This window comes from Coregonus clupeaformis, chromosome 31 (genome assembly GCF_020615455.1).
Source record: "Coregonus clupeaformis isolate EN_2021a chromosome 31, ASM2061545v1, whole genome shotgun sequence".
Classification (NCBI taxonomy): domain Eukaryota; kingdom Metazoa; phylum Chordata; class Actinopteri; order Salmoniformes; family Salmonidae; genus Coregonus; species Coregonus clupeaformis.
In genome coordinates, this window is record NC_059222.1 from 17762892 (window position 1) to 17784365 (window position 21474).

The following is a 21474-nucleotide window of genomic DNA, read 5'->3' on the forward strand; positions in this document are numbered from 1 at the left end:
CTGGATCATGGACTTCCAGACGGGCCGCCCCCAAGTGGTAAGGGTAGGTAACAACACATCTGCCACGCTAATCCTCAACATGGGGGCCCCTCATGGGTGCATGCTCAGTCCCCTCCTGTACTCCCTGTTCACCCATGACTGCATGGCCAAGCACGACTCCAACACCATCATTAAGTTTGCCGACGACACAACAGTGGTAGGCCTGATCGATGAGACAGCCTATAGGGAGGAGGTCAGAGACCTGGCCATGTGGTGCCAGGATAACAACCTCTCCCTCAACGTGATCAAAACAAAGGAGATGATTGTGGACTACAGGAAATAAAAGAGGTCTGAGCACGCCCCCATTCTCATCAATGGGGCTGTAGTGGAACAGGTTGAGAGCTTCAAGTTCCTTGGTGTCCACATCACCAACAAACTATCATGGTCCAAACACACCAAGACAGTCGTGAAGAGGGCTCAACAAAGCCTATTCCCCCTCAGGACACTGAAAAGATTTGGCATGGGTCATCAGATCCTCAAGAAGTTATACAGCTGCACCATTGAGAGCATCCAGACTGGTTGCATCACCGCCTGGTATGGCAACTGCTCGGCCTCCGACAGCAAGGCACTACAGAGGGTAGTGCGTACGGCCCAGTACATCACTGGGGCCAAGCTTCCTGCCATCCAGGACCTCTATACCAGGCGGTGTCAGAGGAAGGCCCTAAATTTGTCAAAGACTCCAGTCACCCTAGTCAGACTGTTCTCTCTGCTACCCCATGGCAAGCGATACCGGAGCGCCAAGTCTAGGTCCAAAAGGCTTCTTAACAGCTTCTACCCCCAAGCCATAAGACTCCTGAACAGCTAATCATGGCTACCCGGACTACTTGCATTACCCTCCAACCCCACCCCACCCCGACCCATATTTTACGCTGCTGCTACTCTGTTTATTATTTATGCATAGTCACTTTAACTGTCCCCACAAGTACAGTTGAAGTCGGAAGTTTACATACACCTTAGCCAAATACATTTAAACTCAGTTTTTCACAATTCCTTACATTTAATCCTAGTAAAAATTCCCTGTCTTAGGTCAGTTAGGATCACCACTTCATTTTAAGAATGTGAAATGACAGAATAATAGTAGAGAGAATGATTTATTTCAGCTTTTATTTCTTTCATCACATTCCCAGTGGGTCAGAAGTTTACATGCACTCAATTAGTATTTGGTAGCATTGCCTTTAAAGTGTTTAACTTGGGTCAAATGTTTTGGGTAGCCTTCCACAAGCTTCCCACAATAAGTTGGGTGAATTTTGGCCCATTCCTCCTGACAGAGCTGATGTAACTGAGTCAGGTTTATAGGCCTCCTTGCTCGCACACGCTTTTTCAGTTCTGCCGACACATTTTCTATAGGATTGAGGTCAGGGCTTTGTGATGGCCACTCCAATACCTTGACTTTGTTGTCCTTAAGCCATTTTGCCACAACTTTGGAAGTATGCTTGGGGTCATTGTCCATTTGGAAGACACATTTGCAACCAAGCTTTAACTTCCTGACTGATGTCTTGAGATTTTGCTTCAATATATCCACATAATTTCCCTTCCTCATGATGCCATCTATTTTGTGAAGTGCACCAGTCCCTCCTGCAGCGAAGCACCCCCACACCATGATGCTGCCACCCCCGTGCTTCACGGTTGGGTGTTCTTCGGCTTGCAAGCCACCCACTTTTTCCTCCAAACATAACGTTGGTCATTTTGGCCAAACAGTTCTATTTTTGTTTCATCAGACCAGAGGACATTTCTCCAAAAAGTACGATCTTTGTCCCCATGTGCAGTTGCAAACCGTAGTCTGGCTATTTTATGGCGGTTTTGGAGCAGTGGCTTCTTCCTTGTTGAGCGGCCTTTCAGGTTATGTCGATATAGGACTCGTTTTACTGTGGATATAGATACTTTTGTACCGGTTTCCTCCAGCATCTTCACAAGGTCCTTTGCTGTTGTTCTGGGATTGATTTGCACTTTTCGCACCAAAGTACGTTCATCTCTAAGATACAGAACGCGTCTCCTTCCTGAGCGGTATGACGGCTGTGTGGTCCCATGGTGTTTATACTTGCATACTATTGTTTGTACAGATGAACGTGGTACCTTCAGGTGTTTGGAAATTGCTCCCAAGGATGAACCAGACTTGTGGAGGTCAAAAAAAAAAAATCTGAGGTCTTGGCTGATTTCTTTAGATTTTCCCATGATGTCAAGCAAAGAGGCACTGAGTTTGAAGGTAGGCCTTGAAATACATCCACAGGTACACCTCCAATTGACTCAAATGATGTCAATTAGCCTATCAGAAGCTTCTAAAGCCATGACATCATTTTCTGGAATTTTCCAAGCTGTTTAAAGTCACAGTCAACTTCTGACCCACTGGAATTGTGATACAGTGAATTGTAAGTGAAATAATCTGTCTGTAAACAATTGTTGGAAAAACGACTTGTGTCATGCACAAAGTAGATGTCCTAACCGACTTGCCAAAACAATACTTTGTTAACAAGAAATTTGTGGAGTGGTTGAAAAATGAGTTTTAAATGACTCCAACCTAAGCGTATGTAAACTTCTGACTTCAACTGTACATATTACCTCGACTAACCGGTGCCCCCGCACATTGACTCTGTACCGGTACCCCCTGTATATAGCCTCCCTACTGTTATCTTATTTTACTGCTGCTCTTTAATTATTGTAATTTTTTTTACTTATCTATTTTTTACTGAACACTTTTATTTGTTTTCTTAAAAACTGCATTGTTGGTTAAGGGCTTGTAAGTACGCATTTCAATGTAATGTCTACACCTGTTGTATTCGGCGCATGTGGCAAATAAAATTTGATTTGATTTCCTGTTGCTGCAGGATTATTTTCCTGCTTCAGCAAATTGGCTCAAATTAAGATCCTTCATCTGTACATAACATGCCCGTTTGCTGTTTGGAGAATTAAGTAAAAAACGATTTCCTCTTTTATTATGTCATCCACTTTGGGACAATTTCCCATGTTTCAAACTCCTAGCAATTCACCAAGTGTGGACTGAGAGCGCCTTAAAAGACTGAAATAAGAGGGAATTGCAGAACTTTTAAGAGGAAACAGAGAGCTTTTTAATTAAAAAGAGAGTTCCACTGCTGCTTCCCCATTCTCAGAATTCCCAGTGCCCGTCAATCACCTTGCCCACCTATCCCCTGCTCCCTAGCAGGCCTTCCCTGTTACAGGGTCCCACTGCCTTCACAGCGTGGCGTAACCTTAAGGAAACACACACACACTAGGCTGAGGCTCTCCAACAAAGTAGAACAACTAGCTTCTAGTGCTGCTGAAGAAAATGAGGATTCAGAGCCTTTCCTTTTATGGAAGCAACATACGTGCGTACGTGAGCAAGTTTGTGTATGTGTGTGTGTATGGGGGCTGCGGCCGGGCTGAAGCATGGCTTCAATCACTTTCTCAACAGCCACTCTACACAGGATGTTCATTTGCAGCTAAACCAGAAAACCAGAGACGCTGGGGTATCTAATGTCCTGCTTAGAAGAAATACTGTACCATCATACAGTGGCTCCAGTATGAATGAAGTTAGAGGTAGTTTCGCCAGCCAATGTTAACTAGCGTTAGCACAATGACTGGAAGTCTATGTTTATCTACTAACATGATAGCAGATATCCATAGACCTTTAGTCACTGCGCTAATGCTAGTTAGCATTGGCTTGCGAAACTACCTCTAACTTCGCTGATAGTGGACACAGAGACATAAATATGGTATCCAGGAGTTCATCTGACTCTAGGGAAGTAGATAAATCCTAAATAATCCCTTTAAGTCCAGGAGGTGTTAGTGTTTATGTTGATCAAAAAACAAGTCTTACAATGCACTATAACATTAGAATGCTTTATACCTGTAGGCTTTAAAACAATAAGTGTAAGCAAACTCTATATCAACGGTAGCTGATGACATTCTTTGTTGCTGTTTTTACATGACAACAAGAGTTTGAAGACTTCCTGAAGTTTGAAGACTTCCTGTCTTTGAAAAATGAACTTCCTGTGACATCTTGATAATGATTTACAGAAACATAAAACAGGAAGCGTTTGATTTCCACTTGTCTGCGTCTGGTCTTATTGGACAAATAAACATTATTTTTTACAGACCAAAGCTCTCTGGGAAAAACTAAAATATTATTTTGAATTACAGTACATACTACTGTAACAAATCTGAAATGATCTCCTGCACATTTTCTAAACCTAATGGTCAGGTGTGCGGCAGATCACCACATTAATCATTCATGTGACCTAGAAATAACTTCTGCTATCATATCAGAGAATACCAGATAGGTGTGGTTCAGGATAAGCAGACATGTTGGGTATTGTGAAGTTTTATCATGTAGCCAGCCCCTGTCATCCCTGTCTCTGTTTGAGACATCCGGATAACTGACTGAGGAGAGCTTCAGATGCTTCCTGTAGCCTGCAGTTGATTTGGTCACAAACCATGCCAGGGAAACTTTTACTGGGACATTCCTTGTTATGCTTGGATCCATTGTTTTGGGACATTTGGACAAGTCTGTTAGCACTGTGTTCTGTTCACATCCTTCAAATCCTCTTGATGGGGCCAGATTACTGACTGTAGCGTACTTCAGACCTGGGTTCAAATACTAATTGAAATCTTTCAAATACTTTGACCCTTTGCTTTAGCCTGCCTAGAGCGCCAGGTGGGCACATTCTTCAGGCACAATTGAACACAGCTAAACTATTTAAAATCATCTAAAATAGTATTTTAACCCAGTTCTGCTGTGAAGAAGGGCACACAAAATAAATATCTGATGTGTGAATTTTTTTATTGTCTTTCACAGAGGCCAGAATCTGTCTACATGTACAGGATTCACAGTATTGACATTTGGGCTGTGACGGCAGGAGTACACGCTTCCAACAACAACCAGGGTGAGTAGCCAGGGTAGATAAGAAGTAGAGACGGGGTTGGGACCAGGGTCGAGGCTGTGTGTGTGTGTGTGTGTGTGTGTGTGTGTGTTAGGCTGAGCCGACTAAGCCATTCAGGGGCCCCATGGTAAACACATTGAGTCATAATCAGAGACTGTTAAAACACACACGCACATGCACACACACACAGTGAGTTATAATCACACTGTTATTAGATAACACACATCTGATCCTGTCCTGGCTCGGGGAAAGGGAGAGGATGAGGCCCAATGTAAAACATTCAGCCCTCTGTGACCATCTGTTCACCATAACCATTTGTTCAAAAGCTATAGACTATCCTCCGTTCTAGTAACGTTTTAATGGCCAGAACTCTAATCACAGCTTGTCATCAGAGAACACACATCTGATCCGGTCCTAGTCAAGAGAGGGAGAGAAGAGAATGGGCCCTGATGTAAGGCTGCCCCTTTGTGATCTCATGTTGTCCATAGTATCACTATCAACTAACCTACTTTTTCTGATGAAGGACATGGCCAGTGTTCTAGATCGATGGCTAAAAAGTCATGTTTTTCATCTGAAGAAAAAATCTATCATCAGCTTTTAATTGTGAGCGAGAGCTACAGTTATTTTTACTCCAAGCTGCTCCCCATAGCCAACATTTCGTTGAGAAGATATCCTCCTTTCTACGTCACTTGAGTTTCCTTTATAGGGGTTAGAGGGAAACATAGTGGTCAGAGAGTCTTCCCTTCGGTCAGAGTTGGCCACCACATACTGTGTGTGCGTGTGTGTGTGTGTGTGTGTGTGTGTGTGTGTGTGTGTGGTGGCATTAAGTGGCAGCTATCTAGCCAGTACAAGAGCCATCCAGGAAACCTTTTAACTTCAGTGTTCTATTGCAGTGGTTCCCAACCTTTTTTGGTTACCGTACCACCAACTGAATTTTGCTCTGCCCAGAGTACCTCTGAAGTACCCCCGCATGTGCATTTTACCAGTAACCCTATGGACTCTTGAGCCTTTTCAAGTACTCCCTGTGGATAGGCCAAGTACCCCCAGGAGTCCTAGTACCCCTGGTTGGGAACCACTGTTCTATTGGGCCAAAAGACAACAAACCTGACTACGTCAAATTATCACTTTGCGCCTACAAACAATTGACTATTTTTATGATCTAGATTAGAACACACCACAGTTCTGTAAATTAACCCTGTTCAGTTTAATGTAGTATTTGATGTGTCGCCTTAAAAAAAGAACAAAAAGACAGTGACTGAGATGAGAATGGCCCATGGATTGTCCCAGTCCCTGCTGTCAAATCCACATGGGTAAATCCTGAACACTTTGCTCAAATGTGTCTAACTCTGTACAATCTAATGCTGTAATATTGCCTAATCCACTCAATCCTGTCCAGCCTGATACTTGCAGACAGTGCATTTTATCAAAGGCTATACTCCAAGAACAGAATACATTCAATTTTTTGCCTACCCTCCTCTGCTCTGACTACATCCCTCTGACTATACTAGCCTGGCAGTTAAGAGCATTGGGCCAGTAACCGAAAGGTCGCTGGTTCAAATCCTTGAGCTGACATCTGTCAATCTGCCCTTGTGCAAGGCACTTAACCCTAATTGCTCCTGTAAGTCGCTCTGGATAAGAGCATCTGCTAAATGTAAATGTAATCCCAAATGGCTCCCTATATAGTGGACTACTTTCGACCAGAGCCGAATAGGGTGCCATTTGAGAGACAGCTTCAATGCATTTGAATGTTTTTCCATTCTATTCTTTATAAATAGAGTGGAGCTGCCGTGATTTTTTTTAGAAACCAGCTGGACGCTATTACCTTACTCCTGCCGTGTGGATTCATTGTATCAGCTTCCTCTCTATGCTTGTGTGTGTGTGTGTTTGTGTGTGTGTGTGCATAGCTGTATGTGTGTGTGCGTGTGTGTGCTTGCGTGCATAGCTGTGTGTGTGTGTGTGTGTGTGTGTGTGTGTGTGTGTGTGTGTGTGTGTAGTGTTATTGTACCAGCATTCTTGGCCCGTGGTAAATGAAACCAGTTGAATGGCATCGAGGGAATTGAAAATGTCTTACTGCTGCAGAACTGTATAAGGAGGCAAACAAAGCATGCAGTGTGGTTGTGGTGGTAATGTGTGGCTCTGGCTCTGTCTGCGAACGTGCCAGTGAGGGCAGAGACTCTGGGTCTCAGAGCAGCCAGGTCACTCGAGATCCAAGGCGATATTTGATGTTCGTCCATGTCCCCAGGATGTCGAGAGATGCCTTCATAACCGGCCTCTAAGGGCAACGTTATTACCATCAAGTAGGCTTGCGGCTTGCTAGGGCATTGTGGATGGGGGAAGCCTATCCAAACCGTAACTCTTACCCATTCGGGATTAATGCGTAAATTTACCTGTCGAAATTTGACGTTTATCCTCCCCCCTGGACAAACGTTGAATATTGAAGTCAAACCATGAGTGGGTGGGCTGATGTTCTGGGTCTCATAGTGTATGTGGCTGGCAGGGGTGTCTCTGGGAGTCAGTCTGTCAGTGTTTTAATATTGCTCAGGTACAGAAGTGGAGGCAGCACTTCATTTGTCCATGGATAGTTTATAGTATAGTGGTGTGGTGTAATGTTAACAGGGATGTTGATTATGTAGCTGCTAAACTAATCTGTGTTCCACTTATAACGACTTTGGATGACGTCCCATTTGGCTATGGGAGCTAAGAAGGTGTTTCACGTCCTCAGTAAACATGCCTCTTCCTTGGATAGCTTTATTAGGCATACGACACTACTTCTCAAACTGTCTCTGTGATCACACCAGGTTTATATCGTAGGTTTATATCGTCGGCAATCCATCCATCCTCATATGCACATTTATGTTTCAACAAGCCAATCTCACAGCCCCGTGGTGGTATGCATACAGTATGTGTCCTGAACCCTTACCATGGGCCACTGCCATTTGTGGTCATGAGAGAGTTGTGTAGCTAACTAGCTAGCGTAGTAGGCTATTAGTTCCATTACAGTCTCTAAGGAGGATCTATATTAAGACGCTAAACTCAAGCTCAGCCCACTAACAGTTGTCTAGTTAATCTAGCAACATACTATAGTAGCCCCAGGGAACTCCTCTTGGTGACCCACATCCCTGGCCTAATTTACACTCTCCCTATTTATTGCAGGTTTTCTTGTTCTGAAGGCAGCTCTGCAGAGTGGTAACTAGCTGGCACAGCCACAAGTCATACAATCTGATTTTAAACCTAACCCTAACCTTTACCACACTGCTAACCCTAATGCCTAACCCTAACCACACTACTAACCGTAATGCCTAAACCTAACCTTAAAGGTGCACTATGCAGAAATCGCTCTGCCATTTCCTGGATGCTAAAATACTAATAGTTTGACTAATTTCAGTTTATGTGACAAAACATGCAAGTATAGTGTAGAGAATCATTGTACCATCTAAATCGCTGTGAAATATATTTTCCATAACCAAAAATATTGTATTCTCAGTTGTTTACAAAACCAAAAGTAAAAGATGCAAAAATTAAACTTAAGAATGGGAAGCATAGAAATAGCGCACATAGAACAGATCTACCACCTCCAGGACAATAACCGTTAACCTGCCTATATAGCCCCAGTATATCCCCTAATAACCTTGCCTTGGCTGTAGGGCTGACCCCATTTAGTCAACTTTGTTTGTATGGTCGATAGGCTGTTCGTCGACCAATATTTTTTTAGTCGAGCAGTGACAAATATATTTTAAAAAGATGTGGCACACGAGACACCTGTCTGATTCACAACTTTCTGAGTGGACTAATCCATTGCGGAGTCTGCGGGGATGGCTCAACAGTAGTACATTTAGCCCACTGTTAATTCCCATAATATCTACAATGTTTGTTTAGTTACGGTAATTTCTGTTAATGCATTCAATATATTATTATTGCAGTCTTACCGCTGTCATTGTAGGAGAGAACACGTTGTTTGCAGAGCGCACAACCTATGCTACACTTGTGAGAAAAAAGTTTGGGTTCATTTCATTCCATTTACGAGTTGTCAATGTATTAATTGTCTTTTGTTTGGAGCGCTCCTGTCAATCTTGAGTAAGGACACACACCTGTTTACACATAGAAGTAGGCCTAGGCTACCTGGCCTGCGTGCAAATGTAGGCCTATAAATGTGCCCATTCGGGGATCTGATACTATTTCTGATTGTCTTAACTCACCATCGCTGTGGAGCTTCTCAAAGTATTTTTTCTTCACCTAAAACAGCAAGTAATCAAAGTCTGTTTTTAAATCCATTCAGAATGACAAAAGTTCCTCAGGGTAGCCTATTTGAAAATCTTTCCAGCTCTCTCCCTTTCGATAACCACTCAGCATGAAAGGGGAAAAAAATGTCATGCTCTGATCCAGTGGAAACGTCATGTGTCTGTTCGGACCTCACTGGAGCGGGAAACTCTGAGGGCCCAGAATATTTTAAACAATGTTGCAAGTTTGCTAGCACAAGCTTCTGGGTGGACCAAGTTAATAATTTATACAATGTCAAGTTCCTTGCAGACAGGCCATGCGTAGCCAATGTGATTTATAGGATATTTATATTTATTAGGATATTTTCTACCTGCGGGCTGCAATGTTTTTATTTGTTGGCTTTATGTAGGCTACTTTTACATATCGGCAATGGCAATAGAAGTTACTTTTAGATTTGTATCATTTTCATTTAGATAGAATTTTGATTAACCACATGACAATGATTTTGAGATATGAAGACTTTATTATAAATTAAATTGTTCCACAAACATGTGCATTTCAAAATCATACACAGATCAGTAGAAATGGTACGATAACTTGACACTCCAAATGGAAAAGGTTGCCAACCACTGGTTTAGCCTATTACCGGCAACTTCAGGAGCATATAATGGCAGAATCTGCGAAGGCCAGCAGCAGCGGGAGGAGGTTAGGCTATATTGATCTCTAGCTCCCTCTTTAGTCATTTGTGTGTCTTCAATTTTAAATGCAGTGCTTAAAGCATCAGACAAGCTCAGTAGCCTACATATACAGTGGGGAAAAAAAGTATGTAGTCAGCCACCAATTGTGCAAGTTCTCCCACTTAAAAAGATGAGAGAGGCCTGTAATTTTCATCATAGGTAGACGTCAACTATGACAGACAAAATGAGAAAAAAAATCCAGAAAATCACATTGTAGGATTTTTAATGAATTTATTTGCAAATTATGGTGGAAAATAAGTATTTGGTCAATAACAAAAGTTTCTCAATACTTTGTTATATACCCTTTGTTGGCAATGACACAGGTCAAACGTTTTCTGTAAGTCTTCGCAAGGTTTTCACACACTGTTGCTGGTATTTTGGCCCATTCCTCCATGCAGATCTCCTCTAGAGCAGTGATCTTTTGGGGCTATCGCAGGGCAACACGGACTTTCAACTCCCTCCAAAGATTTTCTATGGGGTTGAGATCTGGAGACTGGCTAGGCCACTCCAGGACCTTGAAATGCTTCTTACGAAGCCACTCCTTCGTTGCCCGGGCGGTGTGTTTGGGATCATTGTCATGCTGAAAGACCCAGCCACGTTTCATCTTCAATGCCCTTGCTGATGGAAGGAGGTTTTCACTCAAAATCTCACGATACATGGCCCCATTCATTTTTTCCTTTACACGGATCAGTCGTCCTGGTCCCTTTGCAGAAAAAACAGCCCCAAAGCATGATGTTTCCACCCCATGCTTCACAGTAGGTATGGTGTTCTTTGGATGCAACTCAGCATTCTTTGTCCTCCAAACACGACGAGTTGAGTTTTTACCAAAAAGTTCTATTTTGGTTTCATCTGACCATATGACATTCTCCCAATCCTCTTCTGGATCATCCAAATGCACTCTAGCAAACTTCAGACGGGCCTGGACATGTACTGGCTTAAGCAGGGGACACGTCTGGCACTGCAGGATTTGAGTCCCTGGGCGTAGTGTGTTACTGATGGTAGGCTTTGTTACTTTGGTCCCAGCTCTCTGCAGGTCATTCACTAGGTCCCCCCGTGTGGTTCTGGGATTTTTGCTCACCGTTCTTGTGATCATTTTGACCCCACGGGGTGAGATCTTGCGTGGAGCCCCAGATCGAGGGAGATTATCAGTGGTCTTGTATGTCTTCCATTTCCTAATAATTGCTCCCACAGTTGATTTCTTCAAACCAAGCTGCTTACCTATTGCAGATTCAGTCTTCCCAGTCTGGTGCAGGTCTACAATTTTGTTTCTGGTGTCCTTTGACAGCTCTTTGGTCTTGGCCATAGTGGAGTTTGGAGTGTGACTGTTTGAGGTTGTGGACAGGTGTCTTTAATACTGATAACAAGTTCAAACAGGTGCCATTAATACAGGTAACGAGTGGAGGACAGAGGAGAATCCTGCTTGTTTGTAGGTGACCAAATACTTATTTTCCACCATAATATGCAAATAAATTCATAAAAAATCCTACAATGTGATTTTCTGGATTTTTTTCCTCAATTTGTCTGTCATAGTTGACATGTACCTATGATGAAAATTACAGGCCTCTCTCATCTTTTTAAGTGGGAGAACTTGCACAATTGGTGGTTGACTCAATGACAATTGGTGGTTACCTCAACTACCTCAACTAGCCGGTGCCCCCGCACATTGACTCTGCAACGGTACCCCCCTGTATATATAGCCTCCCTACTGTCACTTTATTTTACTTCTGCTCTTTTTTTTCTCAACACTTTTTTTGTTGTTGTTTTATTTTTACTTTTTTTGTTTAAAATAAATGCACTGTTGGTTAAGGGCTGTAAGTAAGCATTTCACTGTAATGTCTGCACCTGTTGTATTCGGCGCATGTGACCAATAAAATTTTATTTTATTTTATTTGACTAAAAGCTTTTTTCCCCCACTGTATTTGACTGTATTCAAACATACAATGAGGGAAAAAGTATTTGATCCCCTGCTGATTTTGTACGTTTGTCCACTGACAAAGACATGATCAGTCTATAATTTTAATGGTAGGTTTATTTGAACAGTGAGAGACAGAATAACAACAAAAAAATCCAGAAAAACGCATGTCAAAAATGTTATCAATTGATTTGCATTTTAATGAGGGAAATAAGTATTTGACCCCTCTGCAAAACATGACTTAGTAAGTTTTTTGTAGTTGGCCACCAGGTTTGCACACATCTCAGGAGGGATTTTGTCCCACTCCTCTTTGCAGATCTTCTACAAGTCATTAAGGTTTCGAGGCTGACGTTTGGCAACTCGAACCTTCAGCTCCATCCACAGATTTTCTATGGGATTAAGGTCTGGAGACTGGCTAGGCCACTCCAGGACCTTAATGTGCTTCTTCTTGAGCCACTCCTTTGTTGCCTTGGCCGTGTGTTTTGGGTCATTGTCATGCTGGAATTCCCATCCACGACCCATTTTCAATGCCCTGGCTGAGGGAAGGAGGTTCTCACCCAAGATTTGATGGTACATTGCCCTGTCCATCGTCCCTTTTGATGCGGTGAAGTTGTCCTGTCCCCTTAGCAGAAACCCCCCCCCCCCCCAAAGCATAATGTTTCCACTTCCATGTTTGACGGTGGGGATGGTGTTCTTGGGGTCATAGGCAGCATTCCTCCTCCTCCAAACACGGCGAGTTGAGTTGATGCCAAAGAGCTCGATTTTGGTCTCATCTGACCACAACACTTTCACCCAGTTCTCCTCTGAATCATTCAGATGTTCAGACGGCCCTGTATATGTGCTTTCTTGAGCAGGGGGACCTTGCGGGTGCTGCAGGATTTCAGTCCTTCACGGCGTAGTGTGTTACCAATTGTTTTCTTGGTGACTATGGTCCCAGCTGCCTTGAGATCATTGACAAGATCCTCCCGTGTAGTTCTGGGCTGATTCCTCACCGTTCTCATTTATTTATAAAATTTTTGACATGCGTTTTTCTGGATTTTTTTGTTGTTATTCTGTCTCTCACTGGTCAAATAAACCTACCATTAAAATTATAGACTAATCATTTCTTTGTCAGTGGGCAAACGTACAAAATCAGCAGGGGATCAAATACTTTTTTTCCTCACTGTAGGGTGTGTCTATATATGAAAAAATACAAGTTAAAACATTTCGACCCGTTCGACCAAGATTTTTTGTTTGTTGGGGACAACCCTATTTGGCTGGCACTATTGAATATCCTCTAACAGTGTCCTGGCACCACTGGGTATTTAGAGGCCCATCAACCTATTCTGATGTCTGGATCTTGGAGCTTCTTCTGGGTGAAGAGTTGGGTATGAGCACTGGGCAGCTGTCTGTTAATACATATGCCATTTGGCAGAAACTTTTATCCAAAGCGACTTACAGTCATACATTTTATGTACGGGTAGTCCTGGGAATCGAACCCAGTTTCCTGGCGTTGCAAGCACCACGCTCAACCAACTGAGCTACAGAGGACCAAAAAACTGAAAACAAGTGAAGATATCAGTGACACACAGAAAAGTGACCTCCAGCTTGACAACTGGGGTAGACGCTCACTCTTCGTAACATCCCATCACGTGTGTACCAACGAAGTGGACATCGAAAATAGAATGAAGGATTTTGTCCGTTCCAGTAATTTTTGTATTTTTTTGTTGTCCTTTTACCCCTTTTTCTCACAAATTTCGTGACATCCAATTGGTAGTCACAGTCTTGTCCCATCGCTGCAACTCCCCTATGGACTCGGGAGAGGCGAAGGTCGAGAGCCATGCGTCCTCCGAAACACGACCCTGCCAAGCCGCACTGCTTCCTGACATACTGCTCGCTTAACCTGGAAGCCAGCCGCACCAATGTGTCGGAGGACACACCGTCCAGCTGGCGACCGAAGTCAGCTTACAGGCGCCCGACCCACCACAAGGAGTGTGACAAGCCTGGGATCGAACCTGGGACTGTAGTGATGCCTCAAGCACTGCGATGCAGTGCCTTAGACCGCTGTGCCACTCGGGAGGCCCCAGTCATTTTATTTCTATGCTAGATTGGTAGTTGATGGGCATATCATAAAAAGTTAGACTAACTGTACAGTATATGATTTTCCACCTCTGTCTTTGAAGACAGCGAGTGCTTAAGATTTAGTATAATATCCAGAAGCAGAAAGTAGATGAATACTGAGCCAAACCTGCAAGCTATTTCATGATTCATTTTCAAGGGTGTCTGGTGGAGTACAGTCAGCTGAGATACAATAAACAAAGAGATAATGTGCCAATTGCATGAAAATGCCTGAATGTGAGACTTGAAAATGAAGGGTGGAGAATAATGTGGGTGTTTTTCTAGCTCTCAGCTCTTGTAATCACTCACTCAAGTACACACAGCCTCCTGGACCCTCCTGCTTATTTCAAACACCCACATCATTCAGCGCGCACACACACACACACACACCTCCTGGTCATTTCAACCACCCAAATCATTCAGCATTCATCATTATAACAACCCTGTTTTCCCTCTCTAGAATGTGGTATGACTGAGGTAAATACAGTGTGTAGTTTATTTAGCTAAAAATAACCAAACAAAGTCCATCTGGAGGTCTGGTATGCCTTTCCACAGCCGTTCCCCCGCCAACCAAAACATGTTTAAAATTATCAACATGAAAGATTTACATAATTTCAAGAATTGCTTTAGAAAAAGCTGTTATGATTTCACTATTATTTAACTTGCATTCCATAATATCATGTGATTTACTGAGTGAGTGGTCATTCCTGATATCTGCCTCAGATGTAGGGTTGTGACGAATTGACCCTGTGGTTTCTAATCTTAGTCCACTTTCCATTACAAGTTAGATCAAAAAATTAGCCTGAAGATGAATTGATCAACTGATTAATCCAAATCAGGTCCATCTGTGTAAAATAATCTGTTTCTCTCTCTAATAAGCAGTTTTTACTTTTTCCTTTGTCTTGTGCCAACATTCACCAGAATCTATTTATAGCAGTGAATGAACAGCCATTACAGTAATAGTTAGGCTAACAACTGAAAAATGTGATGTTACGATCACTGAGCAGTCTATCCATGGACGGTCATTCAGAGATGTAGTACTGTACAAGCAACTTACATATCTTAAAATAGCTCATGACATGGACTGCTACCCCTACCAGTCATACACCAGGCATGGTCAGAGACAGAGTCAACCCCAACCCCAAACACATCTACGCTTTCCATTCCATCACCCACTGGAGCCAGCGACAGACAGCGTGGTGGAGTTCACACACCCACCCACTCCCAGTTGACATAACACCACCCTGCTCTGCTGTGACGTTAACCTCTAATAGTGGGATCTTGTGTTTTAGCCATATGTGTATGAGGCAGGGTCTACCGGAGGATGTCGATGGGCACCAGCTGTTTTCCATTAACATACCTCAGCCAGCAAATAGAAGGCCTGTGGGCAGTCACTTTAGCAAAATAAATGATAGGATGGGCATCTCTCTCTCCAGTCTCTCTCTCTCTCTCTCTCTCTCTCCAGTCTCTCTCTCTCTCTCTCTCAGTCTCTCTCTCTCTCTCTCCAGTCTCTCTCTCTCTCTCTCTCTCTCTCTCTCTCTCTCTCTCTCTCTCTCTCTCTCTCTCTCTCTCTCTCTCTCTCTCTCTCTCTCTCTCTCTCTCTCTCTCTCTCTCTCTCTCTCTCTCTCTCTCTCTCTCTCTCTCTCTCTCTCTCTCTCTCTCTCTCCTCTCTCTCTCTCTCTCCTCTCCAGTCTCTCTCTCCAGTCTCTCTCTCTCTCTCTCCAGGCTCTCTCTCTCCAGGCTCTCTCTCTCCAGGCTCTGCTCAGAGTCACAAACAAACACTTAGAGGATAAGATTAAAGTGTGTAATCCCTATACTAGAATCTTTCCTCCCCTTTATTTTCCTCAATCATCTGTACAGTATCAAAGGTTAGACTGAAAACCATGATCACTCTAGTCTAAGCAGTCTGGTGTGGTTAGGTTGGAATTCTACTTGTGTGGGATTCTAAGCTAGCGAAGATGAGTGAGTGTACTGGTTCTTTGGTTGGCTTGTGGTGGTCATTTCTGATTCAGATTGTAACTGTATACTAATCTATAGAACTGTATAGAAACCTATTCCTTGTTCACACATCTGTGTTCCTCACCCCACACAACAAAGCCAGGAAAATATACCCCTTCAATCCAACACTAACCATTACTAGACTAATCAGCTACACTACCAGACACCTCATGGTTACATGGGCTGGGCCTACACACTCTTCTTCAAACCTACGATAAGCTAATTCAAACTCAACATTTCTTCACACAAAATATGTAAGTGTGAGTGTGTGTCTGTGTGTGTGTACACTACCGGTCAAAAGTTTTAGAACACCTACTCATTCAAGGGTTTTTCTTTATTTTTACTATTTTCTACTTTGACAATAATAGTGAAGACATCAAAACTATGAAATAACACAAAAAAGTGTTAAACAAATCAAAATACATTTTATATTTGAGATTCTTCAAATAGCCACCCTTTGCACACTCTTGTGGAACTGGCCTGATGAATCCCACTTTCAGCTTTACTGGAAGAGTGTTTATCCCTGCTAGTACATTAAAGCACACAGAGACAGAGAGATGCCAGTTAGTTACGTACATAGCACACACCAGATGTCAAAGCTAATCTACTGTACACTACTGCCCACCCAGAAACACAGAATCTGCATCCCAAATGGCACCCTATTCCCTTTATAGTGCACTTAGGGCCCCACATAGGGCTCTGGTCTAAAGTAGTGCACTAGAAAGGGAATCTGGTGCCTTTTGGGACGCAAAAAAAATAGCGATATTGCTGTACAGAAAATGTTGAACATGTTTACTTTGGGAATTAACATACATTTTCTTATTGCTGATCTATTGTGTGCATACTTACAATTTACACAGTTGAAGCTAACAGTTTATGCTCTGTCTGATTACAGTGTTAAAGAAGAGGCAACCCTAAGTGTCTAAGTATCATTATAAACTGGGTGGCCCTGAATGCTGATTGATTGACAGCCGTGGTATATCAGACCGTACACCCCGGGTATGACAAAACATTTTTTTTAACTGCTCTAATTGCGTTGGTAACCGGTTTATAAAAGCAATAATGTACAGTGAGGGAAAAATTTATTTGATCCCCTGCTGATTTTGTACGTTTGCCCACTGACAAAGAAATGATTAGTCTATCATTTTAATGGTAGGTTTATTTGAACAACAATAACAAAGAATAACAACAAAAAAATACAGAAAAACGCATGTCAAAAATGTTATAAATTGATTAGCATTTTAATGAGGGAAATAAGTATTTGACCCCCTCTCAATCAGAAAGATTTCTGGCTCCCAGGTGTCTTTTATACAGGTAACGAGCTGAGATTAGGAGCACACTCTTAAAGGGAGTGCTCCTAATCTCAGCTTGTTACCTGTATACAAGACACCTGTCCACAGAAGCAATCAATCAATCAGATTCCAAACACTCCACCATGGCCAAGACCAAAGAGCTCTCCAAGGATGTCAGGGACAAGATTGTAGACCTACACAAGGCTGGAATGGGCTACAAGACCATCGCCAAGCAGCTTGGTGAGAAGGTGACAACAGTTGTTGTGATTATTCGCAAATGGAAGAAACACAAAAGAACTGTCAATCTCCCTCGGCCTGGGGCTCCATGCAAGATCTCACCTCGTGGAGTTGCAATGATCATGAGAACGGTGAGGAATCAGCCCAGAACTACACGGGAGGATCTTGTCAATGATCTCAAGGCAGCTGGGACCATTGTCACCAAGAAAACAATTGGTAACACACTACGCCGTGAAGGACTGAAATCCTGCAGCGCCCGCAAGGTCCCCCTGCTCAAGAAAGCACATATACAGGGCCGTCTGAAGTTTGCCAATGAACATCTGAATGATTCAGAGGAGAACTGGGTGAAAGTGTTGTTATCAGATGAGACCAAAATCTTTGGCATCAACTCAACTCGCCGTGTTTGGAGGAGGAGGAATGCTGCCTATGACCCCAAGAACACCATCCCCACCGTCAAACATGGAGGTGGAAACATTATGCTTTGGGGGTGTTTTTCTGCTAAGGGGACAGGACAACTTCACCACATCAAAGTGACGATGGACGGGGCCATGTACCGTCAAATCTTGGGTGAGAACCTCCTTCCCTCAGCCAGGGCATTGAAAATGGGTCGTGGATGGGAATTCCAGCATGACAATGACCCAAAACACACGGCCAAGGCAACAAAGGAGTGGCTCAAGAAGAAGCACATTAAGGTCCTGGAGTGGCCTAGCCAGTCTCCAGACCTTAATCCCATAGGAAATCTGTGGAGGGAGCTGAAGGTTCGAGTTGCCAAACGTCAGCCTCGAAACCTTATGACTTGTAGAAGATCTGCAAAGAGGAGTGGAACAAAATCCCTCCTGAGATGTGTGCAAACCTGGTGGCCAACTACAAGAAACGTCTGACCTCTGTGATTGCCAACAAGGGTTTTGCCACCAAGTACTAAGTCATGTTTTGCAGAGGGGTCAAATACTTATTTCCCTCATTAAAATGCAAATCAATTGATAACATTTCTGACATGCGTTTTTCTGGATTTTTGTTGTTGTTATTCTTTCTCTCACTGTTCAAATAAACCTACCATTAAAATTATAGACTGATCATGTCTTTGTCAGTGGGCAAACGTCCAAAATCAGCAGGGGATCAAATACTTTTTTCCCTCACTGTATGTTGGTAACCTGTTGTATAAAAGTGATAATGTACTCAAAGCAGACCTGGGTTCAAACATTATTCAAAATCTTTTAAATACTTTGAGTGTTTGATTCAGCCTGCCTGGAGTGCCAGATGGGCTGGGTTTGCAGTTTTTCGTACTATTCTATTGGTCCATTAAGCCAGGCAAGCACAGATAAAGTATAAGAGTTTTGAATAGTGTTTGAACACTGGGCTGTTTGAGGGGGGCTAGCATTGTAATGACAGCTCCTTTCACTACGTAGTTCAGTCGGGCTCAGCCTCCCGGGGAGAAATTAGCCTGGGGTCCACTGTAAAGAATGCCAGTAAAATGTACAGGCTCCGTGTGGGGTGGGACCTCTGGTCCCCATTAGCAGGAGGTGAGACATAAATGGACGCCCTCAGGCCTCAGGACATAGGTCCGCTCAAATGCTGCTTCTGAATCAGCTGGCTGTCATAAAGTAATTAACTACTTATGAAGTGACAATGGAGCATCTGTCTACTGTTCTTACTGAGGACAAGAAGCTTTCGTCTGCACATTAAGATCCATGCAAATTGCAGTCATTAAAACTTAGTTTAAGAACAGGCTTTGTTAGATTTCTAGGCTATGCTATCTGAGAATAGTGACAAAGGTCTACTGCTGTAACAGAAAGCTTGGAAATTAAATGACTGAAATTTGCATGGCTTAACAGTGAGTGTGTGGAGGGTTCTTTCTCCAGTTTAAGTCACATATTTCCCTGCACCTTAGCTACTTAGCTATGTTGTCTGTGTAATAGATTACTTTACTGTCTCCTGTTTCTACAAGGCCCCCTCTGTCCGTCTGGAGCGTGAAGTCACAAGCTCTGCTGGTCGGCTACTGCATAGCAACCTAGCAGTGCCAAAAGCCCTAGAATGCCTATGTCAATTACGATCACCACAGTGATTGGGGGGACGGCAGTTTTGGGCTCTATGTTTTTTACAATTATGATCAAGTTCGATCCCCACAGTGAATTATTTTAAAGTTCGAGATATTTAATGAAATAGCGATCCATTCTGACTACTACATTTGTCGTCACACAGGACCACATGCTGACACAGACCAATCACGGGCCGGCAGGCTACGAGGAGGCTCACGCCCACATGCACGCTCTTTGCACGTGCACCTAATGGGGTGTGGTGTGCTATCCAGATGAGAGTGCAGTGTCAACGAGCCTGTCAAGTGGAGATGGAGGGGCTGACCAATGTCTATGGGGCTGACAGAGGACGACAGAGCGGAGAACAGAGGACGACAGAGCGGAGAACAGAGGATGACAGAGTGGAGAACAGAGGACGACAGAGCGGAGAACAGAGGATGACAGAGTAGAGAACAGAGGATGGCCATGGAGATGGAGGATTGCACTCACTATGTTTGAAATATCAATTTAGTATGCAACTATTATTGAATACATTATGAATGTCTGAGGTTATTTTTATTATGACAAAATGATGCAGTTGCACAAATGATAAAGATAAAGTCTACAATTATATAAAAATACAGAATCGAGATAAAATAATTGTACAATTTATATATAAATCCAATCTAGCCTAACCGAGTTGTGATCGGTTGGTTCTCGACTGTTTATGTCCAAGGCTTCCGTTATTGATGGCGACGTCATCTTGCAGCATTGGGTTTACTCTCTCAGGCAGGATGAAAACGACTACATCGACCATGATCCTTTGCGCGCTTCAAATTCATATACTTCCGACTTCATGCGCCATCGGGAGTTTTCCATAGGAATACGTGGATGACGTCAGCGCTATTACAATCTACTGGTTTCAATGTCTATGGTTTCTACCCATTTGGAGATGACAGCACAGTCTGAAAGTAAACAGTGGTTTTATGAACCATTATGACCGCCTGCCTGTCACCTTTGACCTGACCCAGCAGGCTGTAGTCAAATACCACTCAACCAGACAACTATTAAACTGTTGAACTGTCACACACATGCACGCACACACATACTGAGTGTACAAAACATTAGGAACACCTGCTCTTTCCATGACATAGACTGATCAGGTGAATCAAGGTGAAAGCTATGATCCCTCATATGACTGAGGTCTAGGAACTCACCTTAACGTATGCGGTGTACTGTTGGCACTCCACTCTGTTGATGTCCAGACTGAGCTCGTTGCTCACAGAGCTCATCTGGGCTCCGTTCTGAACGAAGTACACTCTGGAAGGCTGGCTCCTTTGTCTCTTATCCACATCAGCTGTCAGGTTATACAGCAACTCTGGGGAGAGGAGAGAGAGGGGGAATCATGGGTTAGTTAAAGCTAAGTCATGTTTCACTTCACACAGTCTGAATAAGACATTCATACAGTCAAACATAGGGGAGAGAGAGGTCCACATTTGTTAGTTAGAGAGGAAAATTACAGGGCAATGTAAGGCTCCTAATAGCACCTTTTAATAGTGACAATGTTTCGATCCAAGGTGGATCTTAGTCAGGTCAAGCCTTAGTTGGAGATGTCATCATGTCTCACTACCAGACATGCACACACACACAAAATGACGCTGGAATGTATAGCGGCTGTTTTATGGGCTCCTGACCAATTCTACTATTTTGAGCTGATCTTAACTTTTTTTCGTACATAATGTTTCCACCATCGTTTCCTATGACCGAAAATAGCGTTTGGACATCAGAACAGTGATCACTAGCCTTGATTTGGATGAAGATTTCTACTTCAATGCGTCTGCGGCAAAGGACATACTGCTCACCCCGTACCAGGCCCTAATCCCTGACACTCGGAAGAGAAAGAGACGGCGATATAGAGGCTGACGTGCGGGTAACCTGATGAAACTACGGCGGAGAGTAAATAATCCGCTTCTACTCTCTGTTCTATTGGCGAATGTACAATCACTGGAGAACAAACCGGATGAACTCCATTCGAGACTATCCTATCAACGGAACCTG

The 21474-nt window shown here is 43.2% G+C and overlaps 1 protein-coding gene across 1 annotated transcript in view; it reads right to left on the bottom strand.

The window, feature by feature from the left end:
* Window positions 1-21474, bottom strand: part of LOC121547672 (integrin alpha-9-like) — a 124163-nt gene that overhangs the window by 51646 nt on the left and 51043 nt on the right. The window contains exon 15 of the mRNA XM_041859049.2: window positions 20634-20794. Within this exon, the coding sequence (XP_041714983.1) occupies window positions 20634-20794 (161 nt within the window). The remainder of the gene's footprint in view (window positions 1-20633; window positions 20795-21474) is intronic.